Source organism: Oncorhynchus tshawytscha, linkage group LG19 (genome assembly GCF_018296145.1).
Source record: "Oncorhynchus tshawytscha isolate Ot180627B linkage group LG19, Otsh_v2.0, whole genome shotgun sequence".
NCBI classification, from domain to species: Eukaryota; Metazoa; Chordata; class Actinopteri; order Salmoniformes; family Salmonidae; genus Oncorhynchus; species Oncorhynchus tshawytscha.
In genome coordinates this window covers 45,707,234-45,729,990 of record NC_056447.1, presented here as the reverse complement: position 1 = coordinate 45,729,990, position 22,757 = coordinate 45,707,234, and the positions used below count along the sequence as shown (strand labels likewise).

The 22,757-nt window shown below is 45.9% G+C and overlaps 1 protein-coding gene across 5 annotated transcripts in view; it reads left to right on the top strand.

Moving 5' to 3' along the window:
* The window catches only part of LOC112218848 (suppressor of tumorigenicity 7 protein homolog), a 72,873-nt gene that overhangs the window by 16,646 nt on the left and 33,470 nt on the right, over positions 1-22,757 (top strand). The window contains exon 2 of one of the 5 annotated variants that reach the window (XM_042301752.1): positions 9,900-9,935. The exons of 1 other annotated variant lie outside the window; for it this stretch is intronic. In XM_042301752.1, coding sequence (XP_042157686.1) covers positions 9,914-9,935 — 22 coding nt within the window. In that variant the 5' untranslated portion in view covers positions 9,900-9,913. Of the gene's footprint in view, positions 1-9,380; positions 9,936-12,232; positions 12,302-22,757 lie in introns of those variants that run through there. 3 more of the 5 variants (XM_042301753.1, XM_042301754.1, XM_024380061.2) reach the window with 3 other exon arrangements.

The following is a 22,757-nucleotide window of genomic DNA, read 5'->3' as shown; positions in this document are numbered from 1 at the left end:
AAGTAGCATATTGTTTTTAAATGTGTGCATTTTCTCCTCCGACAATACAACAGCTGATTCAAAGGGGGTGTGGCACATATCAAAACTCTGTGGTAGGATACACTTGTGCTTCCTTGCCAAAAGGAGACTATCTAGGATGGGAGGACTGTCTTCCGTTTGCCTTCGCACTCCTCGACCACTTTATCGGTTTCGGGGTCACCCAGGAGGGACGACCAACATTTTCCCAAACGAGAGAACCCCAGGGCCTCAGAGTGGAAAAGGTCTGCTAAATACCTGCGACGAGTCCGATAAGACTTTAAACCACTAACACTGAGAAGACTTCCCTTCTGAAGAAAATAAGCTGCCATTTTCCCCGTGGCCACTAGGTGTCAGTAGCATCAGATCCTCAGTAGCACTGACTCAGTTATCTGAACGCTGCATTTGAATGGTGACCCCATGTAGGTAATCAAAGCATTGCTGACCTTCCTTTGTGGGCGCCTCGTTCTTCTGCTCGAGCCTGAAAGGAAAACGAAAGCAAGAAAAAATAAATGCTGTCATACGTTGTTGTCTAGTCTGCATACTGGATGGGAAACATCCAATTATGTCTCACACACACACACACACAGGCACGCTAACATTTGCACTCATTCAAGCGCTTATGAATAGAGACTCGTCTACACGTATCTAACCTACACAACACATTGTTCCTTTCTATAGGGTACCTAGGCCTATTAGTTATTGTCCAACTGCTCTAAATGCTTTGTTCGCCTCCTGTAAAATGAAAGTGAATGCTCAAGTAAAAGTAAGACACTTACTAATGAAGCTTACATTTAAAAAAATAAATAAAGGGCACTTGTTTTGCACAATTGAACATCCACGGCAAGTGAAGTGGGAATCTTTGCTCTTGCAATAATACAGTTCAATTGACCACTTTCTTTGCACATTTTTCATCCTCTCTTGCTTCTCCTATGTAGCTGCTTCTGGAAAGTTCAGCCCATAGAATTATGGGGGCAGCAGGGTAGACTAGTGGTTAGAGCGTTGGACTAGTAACCGGAAGGTTGCAAGGTACAAATCTGTCGTTCTGCCCCTGAACAGGCAGTTAACCCATTGTTCCTAGGCTGTCATTGAAAATAAGAATTTGTTCTTAACTGACTTGCCTAGTAAAATAAATGGATTTTCTTTATCCCGCTCCTTCTTTCTCTTGTTCTTTCTCTCTCGCTCAAGGATGGCCACACTCCTCTCACACTTATTTTCAGTTGCCTAGCAACCCAGAGGAGAGGCCTTGCTTACTTGGGTGGTACTTGTTCCCATTCGGGTGGGGGTAGGGTAGGGGGGGGGGAGGGTGTAGATGAGTTGGGGGGCATTGTTTTGAGTTAAGTCCCTCCATGAATGTCATTATTATATATGATTGGTTCCTCTGCTAGAACGATTCTGCGAAAGAGGGAGAGCAAAATTCAGAAATAGCCCATTTGAGTACTGCGAAGTACAGTTGATGCCTTGCTGCCATTATAACTAGTCCCTCATCCACCTCACCTGACCCTTGTGGTCAGCATGACAACGGGCCGGCGTCGTGGTGTGTGGCAATTGGCCATTTTCGAAAAATTATCTCCTGTTCTTAACCGATAAGGATTGAAGACTTGTAAGGGGTCTACTCTTCCGAAAACAACAACTTCTCTCATAACTCTTCAGTTGAACCATAGAAAGAACAAGGCCTCAGCACTTTCACTTCCGCTGAATGCTTTTGTGTCTAATGGTTTCGTCTTGAATCAGGTCTTACTGGACTGGCCTGTTCTTCCTCTAGATTCACCTTGCTGAAAATTGACTGCATTTATTGTCTCCTAGCACAGGCTTTGGATCAGTTAAGTATTTTAGATGATGATAGTTATGGTTCAATATTGTTTACCCTAGCACTGATTAGGATCCCACTCCTAGATAAACTGATCCTAGATCAGATTGTTGGTTGTTCTAGTCAGATGAGCTATTAGGGAAAAGCTGACATTATAGCAGATGTAGATGCCCGTGATTACAGCTGGGAATTGTTTCTATCAGAGCTGATCCTGTGCAGTCAGTCCTCTTCTGCCCTATTCCTCCTCTCTCCTCCTCTCCCCCGGCGCAGTGTTTCAGACCCCAGGAGATGTCTTTAGTAGATGGGGAGGGATGGAAAAGGAAGGAGAGGGGGGGTGGCTGGGTAGAGGGTGGGGGGTGATGCTGCCTCCGCCTGAAGGACAAAGACGTTGGGTTCTGGCGAGGGAAGAGAGGGAGCCACCATGTGTGAGGGACAAAGGAGACAAGGCCAAAACTCTTCTTTCTCTCCCCTCTCTTGTTCTCCCTTTATCTCTCTCTCTCACAGAGCTACGCCTAATCCTAATGCTGCTAGCTCACTCCAGTCCTATATTCAAATGACAGTTAGGACTGTCTGTCTGGCATGACAGCAAATAGGCATGTTACATGTAGACCCACTACTAATACACACACACATCATGAACACCCTTGACTATTACATAAATACCCAGTATAGCCCCCTAAATACACACATACTCATTGTCTCATATTCACACCAACGTTATTATAGTTTTGTTTTTATTTATATGCGTTTTAAGATGTTGTTTTAGTTTCAGTTAGTTTTCAGATCCATTTAGTTAAAGCTTTATAAAACCATTCCTATTTTGTTTTTATATTATTTAGTGTTAGGGCCAGAAAGTAGCCTATGCATGGCAGGCTAGGAGCCATGTATGTGTTGAATAGTTTGTGTTTTGGGGATGTCACTTCTTGCCACTGTGGGGCTATAATGCAAAAAGGTGATGGGAAAGGTCATACTGTATGTTAGGTTTAAACGTAGACTAAGCAAGATGGCATTGATGTACAAAGTAAACCGTTGTAGTGTGTCAATTTCCGCAACAACCAGGAGTGTTGGAAGTGCAACGCTAAACTTCAACATGGTTTTGGTCCAGTAGCTACCATGTTGTGGCAGCGTGAAGAACCCGTGCACTAGTGATGCGCGGGTTGACTCATAACCCGCAGTCCCACAGTTATATCCGCAGTGCGTGCAGGTTTAGGGTCATTAAATATTGTGTGGTTGAAGGTCGGGTGGGTTGAATAAAAGAGAACAATTCCTTAAATACATCATTTTGAGTTTGAGTTTATTTTTACAGGGACAGTGCATTAATCAACGTTTCAGTAAAAGTGCCGGTTTTAGCCAGCCGGCTAATTTTGAACCTCAGTCCCTGGGCAGGTCCCCCGCCAATCACCATTCTCAGTTTGGCGCCGACAGAGATGGACGCCTCGCTTCGCATTCTTAGGAAAGGAATATGACTTTCCCGAAGCGGTTTGGACCACCACCCAGGACAATGGATCAGATCCCAGTAGGCGACCCAAAACAACGGTCCTGCAGATGGAGCGGTCTTCTGGTCAGGCTCCGTAGACGGGCACATCGCCCACCGCTCCCGATTTATACTTGTCACGACTTCCGCCGAAGTAGGTTTCTCTCCTTGTTCGGGCGGCGGTCGGCGTAGCCGGTCTTCTAGCCATCATCGATCCACTTTTCATTTTCCATTTGTTTTGTTTTGTTTTGTCTTGTCTTCTGAGAAGTGCCTGTTCTTCAAGCAGTCCGTCTCCTTCCTAGGGTACCGCATTTCCACCTCTGGGGTGGAGATGGAGAGTGACCGCATTGTAGCCGTGCGTAATTGGCCGACTCCCACCATGGTAAAGGAGGTGCAGCGGTTTCTTGGGTTCGCCAAATCCTACCGGAGGTTTTGGTCAGGTAGCGGCTCCCATTACGTCACTGCTGAAGGTGGGCCTGGTGAGTTTGCAGTCGTCGGCTGAGGAAGACAGGGCTTTTGGTCACCTGAGGACTCCGTTTGCCTCGGCTCCCGTGCTGGCCCATCCGGATCCCTCTTTGGCGTTCATAGTGGAGGTGGATGCGTCCGAGGCTGGGATAGGAGCCGTGCTCTCTCAGCGCTCGGGTACACCACCGAAGCTCCACCCCTGTACCTTCTTCTCGAAGAAGCTCAGCCCGGTGGAGCGTAACTATGATTTTGAGCACCGGGAGCTGTTGGCTGTCGTAAAGGCTCTGAAGGCGTGGAGACTGGCTTGAGGGGGCTAAACACCTTTTTCTCATCTGGACTGACCACCGCAATCTGGAGTACATCCGGGCAGCGAGGAGACTGAACCCTCGCCAGGCAAGGTGGGCCATGTTTTTCACCCGTTTTGTGTTCACCCTTTCCTACAGACCAGGCTCCCAGAACGTGAAGGCAGACGCATTGTCCCGGCTGAATGACACAGAGCGGCCCATGGATCCCACTCCCATACTCCCAGCCTCCTGCCTGGTGGCGCCGGTAGTGTGGGAGCTGGACGCAGACATTGAGCAGGCGTTACGTGCAGAGCCCGCCTCCGTTCAGTGTCCTGCTGGGCGTCTGTACGTCCCGTCTGCTGTTCGTGACCGGTTGATCTATTGGGCCCACACGTCACCCTCCTCTGGTCATCCTGGGATCGGTCGGACAGTGCGCTGTTTGAGCGGGAGGTACTGGTGGCCTACCTTGGCTAAGGACGTGAGGGTTTATGTTTCCTCCTGCTCGGTGTGCGCCCAGTGTAAGGCTCCTAGGCACCTGGCCAGACGGAAGCTACACCCCAAACCCATTCCACAACGGCCTTGGTCGCACCTGTCGGTAGATTTTCTTACAGATCTCCCCCCTCACAGGGTAACACCACAATCCTGGTCGTTGTGGATCGATTCTCTAAGTCCTGTTGTCTCCTCCCTCTGCCCGGTCTCCCTACAGTCTGTGGAGGCCTTGTTTACGCACGTCTTCTGGCACTACAGGGTGCCTGAGAATATAGTGTCTGATTGAGGTCCCCAGTTCACGTCTAGGGTCTGGAAGGCGTTCATGGAACGTCTGGGGTTCTCGATTAGCCTTACTTTGGGGTTTCACCCCGAGAGTAATGGGCAGGTGGAGAGAGTAAACCAGGATGCGGGCAGGTTTCTGCGGTCTTATTGCCAGGACCGGCCGGGGGAGATTGCACAGAACTCGCTTCGCCACTCCTCCACTAACCTCTCTCCCTTCCAGTGCATACTGGGGTACCAGCCGGTTCTGGCTCCTTGGAATCAGAGCCAGACCGAGGCTCCTGCGGTGGATGACTGGTTCAGGCGCGCGGAGGAGTCATGGGAAGTTGCCTCTGTCCACCTTCAGCGAGCCGTGCTGCGGCAAAAAAAGAACACAGAAGGTCACCGCAGTGAGACCGTGGTGCTCGCAACGGGGGACCGGGTCTGGCTCTCTACCCGAAACCTGCCCCTCCGCCTGCCCTGCCAGAAGCTGGGTCAGCGGTATGTGGGGCCATTTACGGTATGCGAGTAAATGCCAACCGCATTATCTATCAAGAGAATTCTCTTAGATTATACTCACAGCTGTGTATACCCCCCACCCCCCAAGCAGACACCTCGATGTCCCTGAAAGAAACTGGAAATCACATATCCTGAGGCTGCATTTATTGTAGCTGGGGATTTTAACAAGGCTAATTGGAAAACAAGGCTCCCTAAATTTTATCAGCATATCAAATTCGCGACCCGGGCTGGTAAAACTCTAGATCATTGCTACTCTAAATTCCACGACGCATACAAAGCCCTCCCTCGCCCTACTCTTGGCAAATCTGACCACGACTCCATTTTGTTGCTCCCAGCCTATAGACAGAAACTAAAACAGGAAACACCCGTGCTCAGGTCTGTTCAACGCTAGTCTGACCAATCTGATTGCACGTTTCAAGGTTTTTTAGAACACGTGGACTGGGATGTGTTCCGGATAGCATCGGACAATAACATTGATACACTGATTCGGTGAGCGAGTTTATTAGCAAGTGCATCAGTGATGTGGTACCCACGGTGAATATTAAAACCTTCCCCAACCAGAAACTGTGGATTGATGGCAGCATTCGTGCAAAACTGAACGCGCAAACCACTGCGAACCACTGCGAACCACAGCGAATACAAACAGTGTAGCTATGCCCTCCGCAAGGCAATCAAAAGACAAAGTAGAGTCGCAATTCAACGGCTCAGACACGAGAGGTATGTGGAAGGGTCTATAGTCGATCACGGACTACAAAAAGAAAACCAGCCCCGTCGCGAACCCCAATGTCTTGCTCCCAGACAAATTAAACGACTTCTTTGCTCGCTTTGAGGACAATACAGTGCCACCGACACGGCCCGCTACCAAAACCTGCGGGCTCTCCATCACTTCAGCCAAAGTGAGTAAAACATTTAAACGTGTTAACCCTCGCAAGGCTGCCGGCCCAGACGGCATCCCTAGCAGCGTCATCAGAGCATGCGCAGACCAGCTGGCTGGTGTGTTTACGGACATATTCAATCAATCCCTATCCCAGTCTGCGGATTCCCACATGCTTCAAGAGGGCCACCATTGTTCCTGTTCCCAAGAAAGCTAAGGTAACTGCGCTAAATGACTATCGCCCCGTAGCACTCACTTCCGTCATCATGAAAGTGCTTTGAGAGACTAGTCAAGGATCATATTACCTCCACCCTAGAGCCACTCCAATTTGCTTACTACCCCAATAGGTCCACAAACGACGCAATCACACTGCACACTGCCCTAACCCATCTGGACAAGAGGAATACCTATGTGAGAATGCTGTTCATCGATTACAGCTCAGCATTCAATACTATAGTACCCTCCGACCCTGGGTCTCGACCCCGCTCTGTGCAACTGGTTCCTGGACTTTCTGACGGGCCGCCCCCAGGAGGTGAGGGTTGGAAACAACATCTCCACCCCGCTGATCCTCAACACTGGGGCCCCACAAGGGTGTGTTCTCAGCCTTCTCCTGTACTCCCTGTTCACCCATGACTGCGTGGCCATGCACACCTCCAAATCAATCATCAAGTTTGCAGACGACACTACAGTGGTAGGCTTGATTACCAACAATGACAAGATGGCCTCCAGGGAGGAGGTGAGGGCCCTCGGAGAGTGGTGTCAGGAAAATAACCTCACACTCAACGTCAACAAAACAAAGGAGATGATCGTGGACTTCAGGAACCAGCAGAGGGAGCACCCCCCTATCCACATCGATGGGACAGTAGTGGAGAGGGTTGAAAGATTTTAAGTTCCTCAGCGTACACATCACGGACAAACTGAAATGGTCCACCCACACAGACAGCGTGGTGAAGAAGGCGTAACAGCGCCTCTTCAACCTCAGGAGGCTGAAGAAATTCGGCTTGTCACAAAAAGCACTCACAAACTTCTACAGATGCATAATCGAGAGCATCCTGTCGGGCTGTATCACCGCCTGGTACGGCAACTGCTCCGCCCACAACCGTAAGGCTCTCCAGAGGGTAGTGAGGTCTGCACAACGCATCATCAGGGGCAAACTACCTGCCCTCCAGGACACCTACACCACCCGATGTCACAGGAAGGCCATAAAGATCATCAAGGACAACAACCACCCGAGCCACTGCTTGTTCACCCCGCTATCATCCAGAAGGCGAGGTACAGTACAGGTGCATCAAAGCTGGGACCGAGAGACTGAAAAACAGCTTCTATCTCAAGGCCATCAGACTGTTAGACAGCCATCACTAACATTGAGTGGTTGCTGCCAACATGCATACTCAATCCCTATCCACTTTAATAATTAATAATTGGATGTAATAAATGTTTTACTAGTCACTTTAAACAATGCCATTTTATATAATGTTTACATACCCTATATTACTCATCTCATATGTATATACTGTACTCTATACCATCTACTGCATCTTGCCTATGCCGTTCGGCCAGCGCTCATTCATATATTTATACGTACATATTCTTATTCATTCCTTTACACTTGTGTGTATAAGGTAGTTGTTGTGAAATTGTTAGGTTACTTGTTAGATATTACTACACAGTCAGAACTAGAAGCACAAGCATTTCGCTACACTCGCATTAACATCTGCTAACCATGTGTATGTGACCAATAACATTTGATTTGATTTGAAATGCTTTTGGGAACGGGCAGAAAAAGTTCAGGTCAATCCACAGAGGTAAAAAAGACAATGTCAGAGTTTAATTCAATAAGAGAAACTGTGAAATGGAAAGTTCGAAAGAAAAGGGAGGGCCAGAAAAGTAATGTTTGGAAACAATTTAGTGAAGTGGTAGAAGAGGATGATAGCTATGCTGGCTATGTTGTGTGATGATTGTGAGGCGCTGTACAAATTCTACAGTCACAAGAAGCGGACTTCAAATAGGGAAGTTCAAGGGAAGTGTAACCTACTGATCAGATACTGGAAACTGAAATCTGGACACTCACTGCAGGTTTATAACTGCTCACATATCCTTAATATTTATTAACTACTGCAGAATGAATCATTTCTTGCAGTAGCCTAAAATGATACACCAAATGTGGGCAACATTTTGACATGGAAGTAAGAGTGGAGAAAATATGTTTTTTTTCTTTCAGCAACTTGAGAGAATCCGAACGCTCAGTTAGATACAGTCTGTAGAAGCGCTATCTTTATTAGCATCATAAAAGATGATAGTATTTCAACCACAGAAAATATGCATCCAAGGCGAACTGAAATCTTATCAGAAACATGTTGGGTCGTTTTTACAGCTTTTTATTTCCTTACAACCAGTCAAAACAAAAACTGAACATAACTCATGAGTGGTGGTGGAGTAGTTCCAGGAAAACGACCCTCAACGTCAACAATACGAAGGAGCTGATCGTGGACTTCAGGAAACAGCAGAGGGAGCATGCCCCTATCCACATCGACGGGACCGCAGTGGAGAAGGTGGAAAGCCTCTGCGTTCCTCTGCGTACATATCACTGACAATATGAAATGGTCCACCCACACAGACAGGGTGGTGAAGAAGGCGCAACAGCGCCTCCTCAACCTCAGGAGTCTGAATAAATTCTGCTTGGCCCCTAAAACCCTCACAAACTATTACAGATGCACAATTGAGAGCATCCTGTTGTTCTGCCCAATGCATCACTGCCTGCCCTCCAGGACACCTAACAGCGCCCGATGTCACAGGAAAGCCAAAAAGTTAAACAAGGACATGAGCCATTGCCTTTTTTAACTTCCTACAGCTCTCCGGGGGGCATAATAGACAACCTCCATTTTGAATGTGTCCAATCAGAGACATATCCACTCCCCCGCCCCCAAAATAAAGAATAATTGTCAAGCACTGACTTTGCTGCTAACTACTTTATTGAAAGAACATTGCTTGCTACAACTGTGATGTGGTTGTCTTACCTCATTAAGATGAATGAGCTAATTGTAAGTCACTCTGGATAAGAGCGTCTGCTAAAAGTGTAAATGATTGGCCTGTTCCCAGTCCCGCTTGCAAACTCCAGCGCCCCCCTTTCCTCCTCTCTCCCTCCGTCCATATCTCCCTCCCCTTCTCCCTCTCTCCAGCAGCAGTCTGTCAGTGTTTCGCAGGGCTCCTGACGTCACTCTCTGTTTGCATAGCTATTGTCTTACCCATCGGGCTGCCTTGCATGGCTCCAGGGTTGCAGTATCTGCTTTCAGCTTTTTTTCCCAGGGGCAGTCCAGAGAGATAAATTAACAGAGGAGGAGAGGACAAGAGAAGGAAGGAAAGCAAGAGCTAACATAGCTACAGCAGGCAGGCTGCTACTTCTGAGTCTGGATTTTAAAATACACCTTTTCAGTGGAGAAGAAGAGTTTCTCTTCCCTCTCGTGAGGCCCCTGTTCGGCAGCTGAACCGTGTGTGTGTTTTGTGAGCAGTGTGTGTATGTGGAGGAAGCCCGTTTAGCGGCAACGGGAGCGCCGACTGAGTGAGCAGAGCATCTGGGCGTCTGAGAGCGAGGGCCGGCTGGCTGGCTGCACTGTGTGCTTTGATGACCCCCTCTGTGTAGCTGCCTGCTCACCCCCCCCCCCTCTCTCTCTCTCTGTCCCCCTTTTCCCCTCTCCTCTATCTCCATCGCAGCTACCGGCCCAGCCATGTTTGGCACAGAGTCCTCATGTAAGTACCGTACCGCCATCCTCCAGCCTCGTCTGTCTTTCTCTCTATGTGGCGTGTTGTTGTCTGGTGTAACAGTGTCTGCTCCCGTCCTTCTGGGCTCTCGCTCTCCTCTCTACATCCCTCTCTTTTTCCCCTCTCTCTGACCTTTCTGTTGTTCTCCATGTTTCCTGGTGGCAAGAAAGCTGGGATCTACCATTTTGCATAAAGGACCAATGATAGCTGGTCATTATACAAATATCCATCTCTCCTCTGTCAATCCCTTCCTCTGCCTTCCCTCCCCTTTATTCCTCCTTTTCCTCACCATTCCTCGGTATTCCTGCACGTCGCCATGTTTATCCCAGACTTATCCTGTTATGCCGTGTATATTCTCTTTTCACCTTTCCGAATGGCTTTGCTAGCTAGACTGAAATATACACCATTACTGTCTCCTTCTCGCTCTCTCGCTGTGCATGTTGTGTGTGCGTGCATTCCACGTGACATTTTTTTTTGTTATAGATAGATAGATCATAATTTTCTACAGTTTGCTTTCAGCAACCTCCTGCCATTGCAGGCAGTTCTATCTGAATCTCTCTCCTGCTCAGTCAGAAGACTTTGAGAGGGGTGGGTGTAGCATGTAGCATGTACACATGCTGAGCTAAGGCATAAAGATGCTACTGCTAGTGAGGCTCTGTGATGGCACCAATGTTTGGGTGGGTTTTGAGAGGGGTGAATGTAGCGTTCCCACATGCAAAAACATAGCATGTAGGCTATGCTATGATCTCTATCTTAGGCTAGCTAGACCAGTGTCTGGATGGGTGTTGTGTGGGTGGGCTCCTCACTGTAGACCGTACCCCCCCTCCTCCTCACCCCCATTTTGAGGAGCTGTCACCATGATCTTCAGGTGGTCCGCTGTTCAATCTAGTCTCCTTCCCCGTCTGTCACGAGGAATATCCACTCTGATCTAATAGAAACTGTTGTGGCCGCACAGAGACAACGTTAGGATACTTAATTTTTCTCTCTTGAAATTTAGATTATAGATTGCATGCAACAGTCCAGCAACGAGTCATTTTCTGTTACCAGCTTCCCTGGCTTCTAAACAGAGGAGTGGAGTACTCAGTTGTGCATCAAAATGCTGCTGCTTCATATCAAATGAATTTAATATTTTAATTTGACAGAATATATGACTGACTGTTAAGTGGATAAGGATGTTCTGTTATCTATGTGGAAATTTGATTTCAACTGTTAGTCTCCTGCGGAACAGGACCCAAAAGATCGTCCTGACCTGACCTGCTGTTTTACAGAAGAACTTAGTGTAGGTCTGTAGCCAAAAGGTGCATAACCGTAGGACCATTACCTGCCCCTATTAATCAACTGCTACTACAATGCTTAGTCTACCTGGGTAGTGTGTCACAAAGCAGAGTAGAGCTGGGACGATAAACCGAAAATGATCAACACAGACCATACCGATCACTTAACGCAGGCATGCTGCTGATATCGTCCATTGCGTTAAGTAGCCTATACTAGAGAAATGTGAAGTTTGAAATTAAATCAGGTTTCTAATATGGGTGATTTGTTCATGGGACAATTGATTGCTACAACCATCAAACTTGTAGTTTTAAAGGATAATAAAATAAACTGTGGTTGCACATTATTATAAATCTTATCGTTCTATCGTTATTGTATCAATTCAGGCAATTTATTGCGATATGGATTTTTGTCCATGTTGCCCAGCTCTAAAGCTGGGCTCTCCGACCCTGTTCCTGGAGAACTACCATCCTGTAGGTTTTCACTCCAACCCTGTTCCTGGAGAACTACCATCCTGTAGGTTTTCACTCCAACCCTGTTCCTGGAGAACTACCATCCTGTAGGTTTTCACTCCAACCCTGTTCCTGGAGAACTACCATCCTGTAGGTTTTCACTCCAACCCTGTTCCTGGAGAACTACCATCCTGTAGGTTTTCACTCCAACCCTGTTCCTGGAGAACTACCATCCTGTAGGTTTTCACTCCAACCCTGTTCCTGGAGAACTACCATCCTGTAGGTTTTCTCTCCAACCCTGTTCCTGGAAAGCTACCGTCCTGTAGGTTTTCACTCCAACCCTGTTCCTGGAGAGCTACCGTCCTGTAGGTTTTCACTCCAACCCTGTTCCTGGAGAGCTACCATCCTGTAAGGTTTCTCTCCAACCCTGATCTAGCGCACCTGATTCTTATAATTAGCTGGTTGATAAGCTTGAATCAGGTTAGTTGCAACTGAGGTTGGAGTGAACCTACAGGAGGGTAGCTCTCCAGGAAAAGGGTTGGAGAGCCTTGGTCGACATACACTGAAATATACTTAACTTTGTGGTTTTTATTTTTTAGGTTCTAGTTCCAGATAAAGATTGTTTTATGGGTGAGTGTTACTGCTGAGGAGAGATGGCTCCTGTAGGTCTACTGTATATTGATCGTGTTTCAGGAGTCTTTTGTCCACCTGCTGCTGGTGGACTGTGGGTCAACCTCTCCCTCATTTGCATTCCTATGGTGATTGCTTTGTGGTGGTGAGCATGGTTTCTTCCATTGTCGCACAGCTAACAACAGCAGGGGACCTGGTTAGGTTTGTGCTTGGACTTTTCAGTGACCTGAGGGGAGAACGGCTCATAATAATGGCCGGAACTGCGCATATGGACTGTATTTGATACCATTCCACTAATTCTGCTCCAGCCATTACCACAAGCTTGTTCTCCTCAATTAAGGCACCACCAACCTCCAGTGCAGTGTCAAACTATGACTGAACCTACATTCAGACCAATGTCATAACACTTACCAAACATCAGACACAAATCAAATCAAATCTAATTTATTTATATAGCCCTTCGTACATCAGCTGATATCTCAAAGTGCTGTACAGAAACCCAGCCTAAAACCCCAAACAGCAAGCAATGCAGGTGTAGAAGCACGATGGCTAGGAAAAACTCCCTAGAAAGGCCAAAACCTAGGAAGAAACCTAGAGAGGAACCAGGCTATGTGGGGTGGCCAGTCCTCTTCTGGCTGTGCCGGGTGGAGATTATAACAGAACATGGCCAAGATGTTCAAATGTTCATAAATGACCAGCATGGTCGTATAATAATAAGGAAGAACAGTTGAAACTGGAGCAGCAGCACGGTCAGATGGACTGGGGACAGCAAGGAGTCATCATGTCAGGTAGTCCTGGGGCATGGTCCTAGGGCTCAGGTCCTCAGAGAGAAAGAAAGAGAGAATTAGAGAGAGCATATGTGGGGTGGCCAGTCCTCTTCTGGCTGTGCCGGGTGGAGATTTTAACAGAACATGGCCAAGATGTTCAAATGTTCATAAATGACCAGCATGGTCGTATAATAATAAGGCAGAACAGTTGAAACTGGAGCAGCAGCACGGCCAGGTGTACTGGGGACAGCAAGGAGTCATCATGTCAGGTAGTCCTGGGGCATGGTCCTAGGGCTCAGGTCCTCTGAGAGAGAGAAAGAAAGAGAAGGAGAGAATTAGAGAACGCACACTTAGATTCACACAGGACACCGAATAGGACAGGAGAAGTACTCCAGATATAACAAACTGACCATAGCCCCCCGACACATAAACTACTGCAGCATAAATACTGGAGGCTGAGACAAGAGGGGTCAGGAGACACTGTGGCCCCATCCGAGGACACCCCCGGACAGGGCCAAACAGGAAGGATATAACCCCACCCACTTTGCCAAAGCACAGCCCCCACACCACTAGAGGGATATCTTCAACCACCAACTTACCATCCTGAGATTCAACATTCTTAGAGCACATACTTCATGTGTTGTGAATGTTTAACATTTTATAAACGTCCTTAATTAAACTGGACCCCAGGAACAGTAGGTGCTGCCTTGGCAAGAACCAATGGGGATCCATAATAAATAAATAACTCTGACTAGCATGAACTACAAACAGACTGCAATAACTCCGTACAGACTTGAAAAACTAGCTCCAACAGACTACATGCACAGCATTGCAGACACAAACGACTAGACTTACACAGCAGACACAACTTACCACACACTCAGTCACAACAAAATACAGTGCTTAGCCTGTAAACAGGTGTATTCGACCCCAGTCAGTGTAACCAGAAACAATGTATCCCCTTCAGACATTTAAGTCCACGTTACCTCCACACTTACAGAGCTCATGTTAGGACAGGTATCCCAAAGATGGACCACAGCCCGTCGTTTCAAATGGGAACAAATGAGTCATAGTGGGCAGAACCAAGCATGAGCTAGCGTGATCCTATTGGCCTGTTCTGGCAAAACATTTGCATATTTCTGTTATGGAAAGCCTACTCTGAAATGCGCGTATGCAATAAATCAATTCGCTTTTGCACTCCTAAATAATGCAATTTTTAAAAACTTTGGCAAAGGGTAAAATCTACAAAACTTTATCCACTCTGTTTGTAACATATTCTAGTTTTGGGAACAGAAAACTGTGTTGAGATTAAATGTTTCATCGGTGAGAACATTTGCAGAATGTCGGCCAAAATCCGTCTCTTTCCATCTTCTCCCACTGCCGGCCACTGGGCTTGGAAACGCCAAGCGGATGCTTCACATTTATACATCTGGTGAAATATCTGTCTCATTGTTCTATTTGTGGCTAACCCCTCCCTTCCCCTGCATCACCCATCTCTCACCAATATACACACACACACACAAAAGGGTCAGGGAGGAGGTCATTGACCTGACAGTTGGGTAGCTAACAGAATGGCTACATGGACTATCTGAGCTGACTCTTAAATTGTATTTATATTTCTGCACTCTCTATGCATACTCACAGGACTCTACATACTTAATCACACTGACACTCCAACACACGTTTAACATGCACACACATTTACACTGACTCTACACGTGCGCACACACTCGCATACAATCATCATTATGCTGCTGCTCTGTTTATCATATATCCTGATGCCTAGTCACCTTACCCCTCTACATATCTACCTCCAGTATACCTGCACATTGTAAATATGGTATTGGAACTGACCCTGTATATAGCTTCTTACTTTTTCCTATTTTTATTTCTCATGTTTTTGTTCTACTTTATGTTATTTTACTACATTGATATTGATTACTGCATTGTTGGGTTTAGAGCTTGTAAGAAAGGCATTTCACTGTATTTGAGCATGTGACATTAAAACTAGAAATGTATTAGGTTTGGGTTTTGACCTCCCATCCTCTTACCTGGTATCATTCCGATGGCCTTTTGCCCTGCACTGTATGTAGAGGTTACTAGGAGAAAAACTCTTAGAACTGGTGGATGTACATAGCAGAGCAGCAAAGAAGGCTGAAGGTGCTTTGTGTTGGTTCTGACAGGATGTAGTGTGAGTCTGACACCGAGTTCATGCCACCATTTTACTGTGCTAGGTCAAATTGAGTCTTTTGCCATCATATAAGACTGAACCACTCAACTGAGATACTTTATAGACCAAGAAAACTAATCTTATTGTTGACATTTGTGATGGCTGATATTTTCTTGCGGTTAGTACTCTGTTCGCAAGTACTCTCTGCTGCGAGCGCTATTCGTGTGTTCCAGCCTTTAGTGGTGGATGTGACCTGTAGATAAAGACAGAATGTGTAATTGGTTGATTCATCTCTGCTTCAGTATCCAGCTTTGGCCTGAAAACTGCTAACCATATGATATTCAAATCTAATTATATTTGTCATATGCGCCGAATACAACCGGTGTAGACCTAACAGTGAAATACTTATTTGCAAGCCCTTAACCAACAATGCAGTTCAAGAAAGAGATATGAAAATATTTACTAAAGTTAAAAATAAATTAAGTCACACAATACAATAACGGGGCTATATATTAGAATGCTAACATGACTACGGGTATTGTTTGTTTATTTTTTTTATTTAACCAGGTAGGCCAGTTGAGAACAAGTTCTCATTTACAACTGCGACCTGGTCGAGATAAAGCAAAGCAGTGCGAGAAAAACAACAACACAGAGTTAAACATGGGATTAACAAACGTACAGTCAATAACACAATAGAAATATCTACAGTGGGGCAAAAAAGTATTTAGTCAGCCACCAATTGTGCAAGTTCTCCGACTTAAAAAGATGAGAGAGGCCTGTAATTTTCATCATAGGTACACTTCAACTATGACAGACAAAATGAGGGAAAAAAATCCAGAAAATCACATTGTAGGATTTTTAATGAATTTATTTGCAAATTATGGTGGAAAATAAGTATTTGGTCAATAACAAAAGTTTATCTCAATACTTTGTTATATAACCTTTGTTGGCAATGACAGAGGTCAAACGTTTTCTGTAAGTCTTCACAAGGTTTTCACACACTGTTGCTGGTATTTTACCACATTCCTCCATGCAGATCTCCTCTAGAACAGTGATGTTTTGGGGCTGTTGCTGGGCAACACAGACTTTCAAGTCCCTCCAAAGATTTTCTATGGGGTTGAGATCTGGAGACTGGCTAGGCCACTCCAGGACCTTGAAATGCTTCTGATGAAGCCACTCCTTCGTTGACCGGTCGGTGTGTTTGGGATCATTGTAATGCTGGAAGAACCAGCCACGTTTCATCTTCAATGCCCTTGCTGATGGAAGGAGGTTTTCACTCAAAATCTCACGATACATGGCCCCATTCATTCTTTCCTTTACACGGATCTGTCGTCCTCGTCCCTTTGCAGAAAAACATCCCCAAAGCATGATGTTTCCACCCCCATGCTTCACAGTAGGTATGGTGTTCTTTGGATGCAACTCAGCATTCTTTGTCCTCCAAACACGACAAGTTGAGTTTTTACCATAAAGTTATATTTTGGTTTCATCTGACCATATGACATTCTCCCAATCTTCTTCTGGATCATCCAAATGCTCTCTAGCAAACTTCAGACGGTCCTGGACATGTACTGGCATAAGCAGGGGGACACATCTGGCACTGCAGGATTTGAGTCCCTGGTGGTGTAGTGTGTTACTGATGGTAGGCTTTGTTACTTTGGTCCCAGCTCTCTGCAGGTCATTCACTAGGTCCCCCCGTGTGGTTCTGGGTGAGATCTTGCGTGGAGCCCCAGATCGAGGGAGATTATCAGTGGTCTTGTATGTCTTCCATTTCCTAATAATTGCTCCCACAGTTCATTTCTTCAAACCAAGCTGCTTACCTATTGCAGATGCAGTCTTCCCAGCCTGGTGCAGGTCTACAATTTTGTTTCTGGTGTCCTTTGACAGCTCTTTGGTATTGGCCATAGTGGAGTTTGGAGTGTGTTCCTGAAGTGCACGATCATCTCCTTTGTTTTGTTGACGTTGAGTGTGAGGTTATTTTCCTGACACCACACTCCGAGGGCCCTCACCTCCTCCCTGTAGGCCGTCTCATCGTTGTTGGTAATCAAACCTACCACTGTAGTGTCGTCTGCAAACTTGATGATTGAGTTGGAGGCGTGCATGGCCATGCAGTCGTGGGTGAACAGGGCGTACAGGAGAGGGCTGAGAACGCACCCTTGTGGGGCCCCAGTGTTGAGGATCAGCGGGGTGGAGATGTTGTTACCTACCCTCACCACCTGGGGGCAGCCCGTCAGGAAGTCCAGGACCCAGTTGCACAAAACGTGGTGGGTCTCGAGCTTGATGACGAGTTTGGAGGGTACTATGTTGTTGAATGCTGAGCTGTAGTTGATGAACAGCATTCTCACACAGGTATTCCTCTTGTCCAGATGGGTTAGGGCAGTGTGCAGTGTGATTGCGTCGTCTGTGGACCTATTGGAGTGGGTCTAGGGTGTCAGGTAGGGTGGAGGTGATATGGTCCTTGACTAGTCTCTCAAAGCACTTCATGATGACGGAAGTGCGTGCTCTGGGGCAGTAGTCATTTAGCTCAGTACCTTAGCTTTCTTGGGCACAGGAACAATGGTGGCCCTCTTGAAGCATGTGGGAACAGCTGATTGGGATAGGGATTGATTGAATATGTCCGTAAATACACCAGCCAGCTTTTCTGCGCATGCTCTGAGGACGCGGCTGGGGATGCCGGCAGCCTTGGGAGGGTTGACACGTTTAAATGTTTTGCTCACGTCGGCTGCAGTGAAGGAGAGCCCGCAAGTTTTGGTAGCGGGCGGTGTCAGTGGCCCTTTGTTGTCCTCAAAGCGAGCAAAGAAGTTGTTTAGTCTGTCTGGGAGCAAGACATCTGGTCCGCGACGGGACTGGTTGTCCTTTTATAGTCCGTGATTGACTGTAGACCCTGCCACATACTTATCGTGTCTGAGCCGTTGAATTGTCAGTTTTACAAGGATATGTTTAGCAGCATGAGTGAATGAGGCTTTGTTGCGAAATAGGAGGCCTATTCTAGATTTTATTTTGGATTGGAGATGCTTAATGTGAGGCTGGAAGGAGAGTTTACAGTTTAACCAGACACCTAGGTATTTGTAGTTGTCCACATATTCTAAGTAGTGATGCTAGCCATTACAGTATCCATTGACTTAGGACTCAAATTGCAGTTCCTATAGTTCCTATGCCTTCCACTAGATGTCAACAGTCTTTAGAAATTGTTTCAGGCTTGTATTCTGAAAAATGAGGGAATAAGAACAGTCTGAATGAGTGGACCCTGCAGTGTCACAGAACTTTTTCATGCGCATGACTGAGAGAGTGCCTTTCTTGTTTACCTTTTATATTGACGACGTTATTGTCCGGTTGAAATATCATAGATTACTTAGGCTTAAAACAACCTGAGGATTGAATATAAACATCGTTTGACATGTTTCTATGAAGTTTACGGATACAATTTGGATTTTTTTGTCTGCCTTTTGTGACTGCGTTTGGGCCTGTGGATTACTGAAGAAAACGCGCAAACAAAACGGAGGTTTTCAGATATAAAGAGAGACTTTATCGAACAAAAGGAACTTTTACTGACTAAATTAATGTCTTCTGAGTGTAACCATATGAAGATCATCAAAGGTAAGTGATTAATTTTATCTCTTTCTGACTTGTGTAACTCTTCTACTTGGCTGATTACTGTTTGTAATGATTTGTCTGCTGGGCTATGTTCTCACATACCCTAGCGTCCCACATACCCTAGAGAGGTTAAGTGTCCAAAGAAGGGCCAGAAGTATACAGAATGATGTCGTCTGTGTAGAGGTGGATCAGAGAATCACCAGCAGCAAGAGCGACATCATTGATATATACAGAGAAAAGAGTTGGCCCGAGAATTGAACCCTGTGGCACCCCATAGAGACTGCCAGAATTCCGGATAACAGGCCCTCCGATTTGACACACTGAACTCTATCTGAGAAGTAGTTGGTGAACCAGGCGAGGGAGTAATTTGAGAAACCAAGGCTATTGAGCCGATAAGAATGCGGTGATTGACAGAGTCGAAAGCCTTGGCCAGGTCGATGAAGACTGCTCCACAGTACTGTCTTTTATCAATGGCGGTTATGATATTGTTTAGGACCTTGAGTGTGGCTGAGGTGCACCCATGACCAGCTCGGAAACCAAATTGCATAGTGGAGAAGGTACGGTGGGATTCAAAATGGTTGGTGATCTATTTGTTAACTTGGCTTTCGAAGACTTTAGAAAGGCATGGCAGGATAGATATGGGTCTGGAGCAGTTTGGGTCTAGATTGTCTCCCCCTTTGAAGAGGGGGATGACCGCTGCAGCTTTCCAATCTTTGATCTCAGAAGATACAAAAGATAGGTTGAACAGGCTAGTAATAGGTGTTTCAACAATTTTGGCGGATAATTTTAGGGAGAGAAGGTCCAGATTGTCTAGCCCAGCTGATTTGTAGGGGTCCAGAGCCGTTGGCCTGGGTATGGGTAGCCAGGTGGAAAGCATGGCAAGCCGTAGAAAATACTTATTGAAATTCTCGATTATTGTAGATTTATCGGTGGTGACAATGTTTCCTAGCCTCAGTGCAGTGGGCAGCTGGGAGGAGATTCTCCATGGACTTTAGTGTCCCAAAAAAGCAAAGGCTAGCTTTTTCAAATTGACTGTGTATATTGGTTCCTAACTTCCCTGAAAAGTTGCATATCGCAGGGGCTATTCGATGCTAATGCAGTACGCCACAGGATGTTTTTGTGCTGGTCAAGGGCAGTTAAGTCTATAGTGAACCAAGGGCTATATCTGTTCTTAGTTCTACATTTTTTGAATGGGGCATGCTTATTTAAGATGGTGAGGAAAGCACTTTTCAAAGAATAACCAGGCATCCTCTACTGACGGGATGAGGTCAATATCCTTCCTTCCAGGATACCTGGGCCAGGTCGATTTAGAAAGGCCTGTTCCCCTGAAGTGTTTTAGGGAGCGTTTGGTAGTGATGAGGGGTGGTCATTTGACCGTGGATACATTATGGACGCAGGCAATGAGGCAGTTATCGCTGAGATCCTGGTTGACAGCAGAGGTGTATTTAGAGGGCAAGTTGGTCAGGATGATATCTATGAGGGTGCCCGTGTTTACATATTTAGGGTTTGTACCTGGTAGGTTCCTTGATAATTTGTGTGAGATTGAGGGCATCTAGCTTAGATTGTAGGATGGCGGGGGTGTTAACCTCTCGCTTGCGTCCCACCTCGACAACAGCCAAGTAAATTGCAGGGTGCCAAATTCAAAACAACAGAAATCCCATAATAAAAATTCCTCAAACATACAAGTATTATCCCCCATTTTAAACATAAACTTATTGTAAATCCAACCCCAGTGTCCGATTTCAAAAAGGCTTCACTGCGAAAGCACACCATGCGATTATGTTAGGTCAGCACCTAGTCACAGAAAACCATACAGCCATTTTTCCAGCAACAGAGAGTAGTCACAAAAAGCAGAAAGAGAGAGAAAATGAATCACTAACCTTTGATGATCTTCATCAGATGGCACTCATAGGACTTCATGTTACACAATAAATGGATGTTTTGTTCGATAAAGTTCATATTTATTTCCAAAAATCTCAGTTTACATTGGCACGTTATGGTCAGCATTGTCTCAAACAAACATCCGGTGAAAGTGCAGAGAGCCACATCAAATTACAGAAATACTCATAAACATTGATAAACAATTCAAGTGTTAAACATACGAATACAGATCAACTTCTCCTTAATGCAACCGCTGTGTCAGATTTCAAAAAGGCTTTACAGAGAAAGCACACTTTGCGATTATGTTAGGTCTGCACCTAGCCACAGAAACCCATACAGCCATTTTCCAGCCAAGGAGAGTGTCAGAAAAGCCAGCCAAGGACAGTGTCACAAACATTTTGTTTGATAATTTCCCTCTTTATGACCAAATACCTCCTTTTTGTTCGCGCGTTTTGTTCAGTAATCCGGATACCTAAGGCGCGTGCGCTAATAAGTCCAGACTAAACGTTTTTTTAAGTACAATAAAAGTTAGTAGAAACATGCCAAACGATGTTTAAAATCAATCAATCGGACAAAAGCTTCGTCAATAGGAAAGGAGAAACAAGGAAGGCGCGTTCCCGATCAGACGCATTGCTGATGAATGGAAATTTCCACTGGCCACTGATTGAAAGTGCTGTAATTTGTGCTGTCATTTTTCAAAGTAAAAGCCTGAAACAATGCCTAAAGACTGGCCACATGTAGAGGAAGCCATACAGACTGTGAACGGGGTCCTAAGTCTTTATATGGTGGATAGGCTTTCAATGGAAACACAGCCTTTCAAAATAATAGTATTTCCTAGTTGGATTTTCCTCGGGTTTTCGCCTGCCATATCAGTTATCTTATACTCACAGACATTATTTTAACAGTTTTGGAAACTTTAGAGTGTTTTCTATCCATATCCTATCTTCTGGGCCTGAGTAGCAGGCAGTTTAATTTGGGCATGCTTTTCATCCAAAATTCCGAATGCTGCCCCCTACCCTAGTGAAGTTAAGCATATCCCAGTTTAGGTCACCTAACTGTACGAACTTTGAAGATATATGGGGGACAATCAATTCACATATGGTGTCCAGGACACAGCTGGGGGCTGAGCGGGTCTATAACAGGCGGCAACAGTGAGAGACTTATTTCTGGAAAGGTGGCTTTTTAAAAGTAGAAGCTCGAACTGTTTGGGCACAGACCTGGATAGAATGACACAACTCTGCAGGCTATCTCTGCAGTAGATTGCAACTACGCCCCCTTTGGCAGTTCAATCTAGACCTAAAATGTTGTAGTTGGGGTGGAAATTTCTGAATTTTTGGTGGCCTTCCTAAGCCAGGATTCAGACACGGCTAGGACGTCAGGGTTAGCAGAGTGTGATAAAGCAATGAATAAAACAAACTTAGGGAGGAGGCTTCTGATGTTAAAATGCATGAAACCAAGGCCTTTACGGTTCCCCAGGCGCTCTCAACAAATGAGAGCACCTGGGGAATAGGTGTGGTAGTGGGGGCTACAGGGCCTGGATTTACCTCTACATCACCAGAGGAACAGAGGAGGAGTAGGATAAGGATACGGCCAAAGGCTATAAGAACTGGTCGTCTAGTGCGTTGGGAATAGAGAATAAAAGGAGCAGAATTCTGGCCGTGGTAGAATAGTTTCAGGGCATAATGTACAGACAAGGGTATGATTAGATGTGTGTATAGTGGAGGTAAACCTAGGCGTTGAGTGACGATGAGAGAAATTGCATCTCTGGAGGCACCAGTTAAGCCAGGTGAGGTCTCCGCATGTGTGGGGGGGTGGGACAAAAGAGCTCTCTAAGGCATGTTGTGTGGGACCGGGGGCTCTTCAGTGAAATAAAACAAAGTACTAACTGAGGCAGCAGTAGACAAGGCATATTGACATTAGAGAGAGGCATAAAGCAATCACGGGTGTTGATCGGGAGAGCTAAGACAACAATGGGTAAATGGCGATGAATGGGCAGAAAGGGTTATTTAAGTATGCACAGGACCTGAGTTCAAGGCTGGGGCCGACA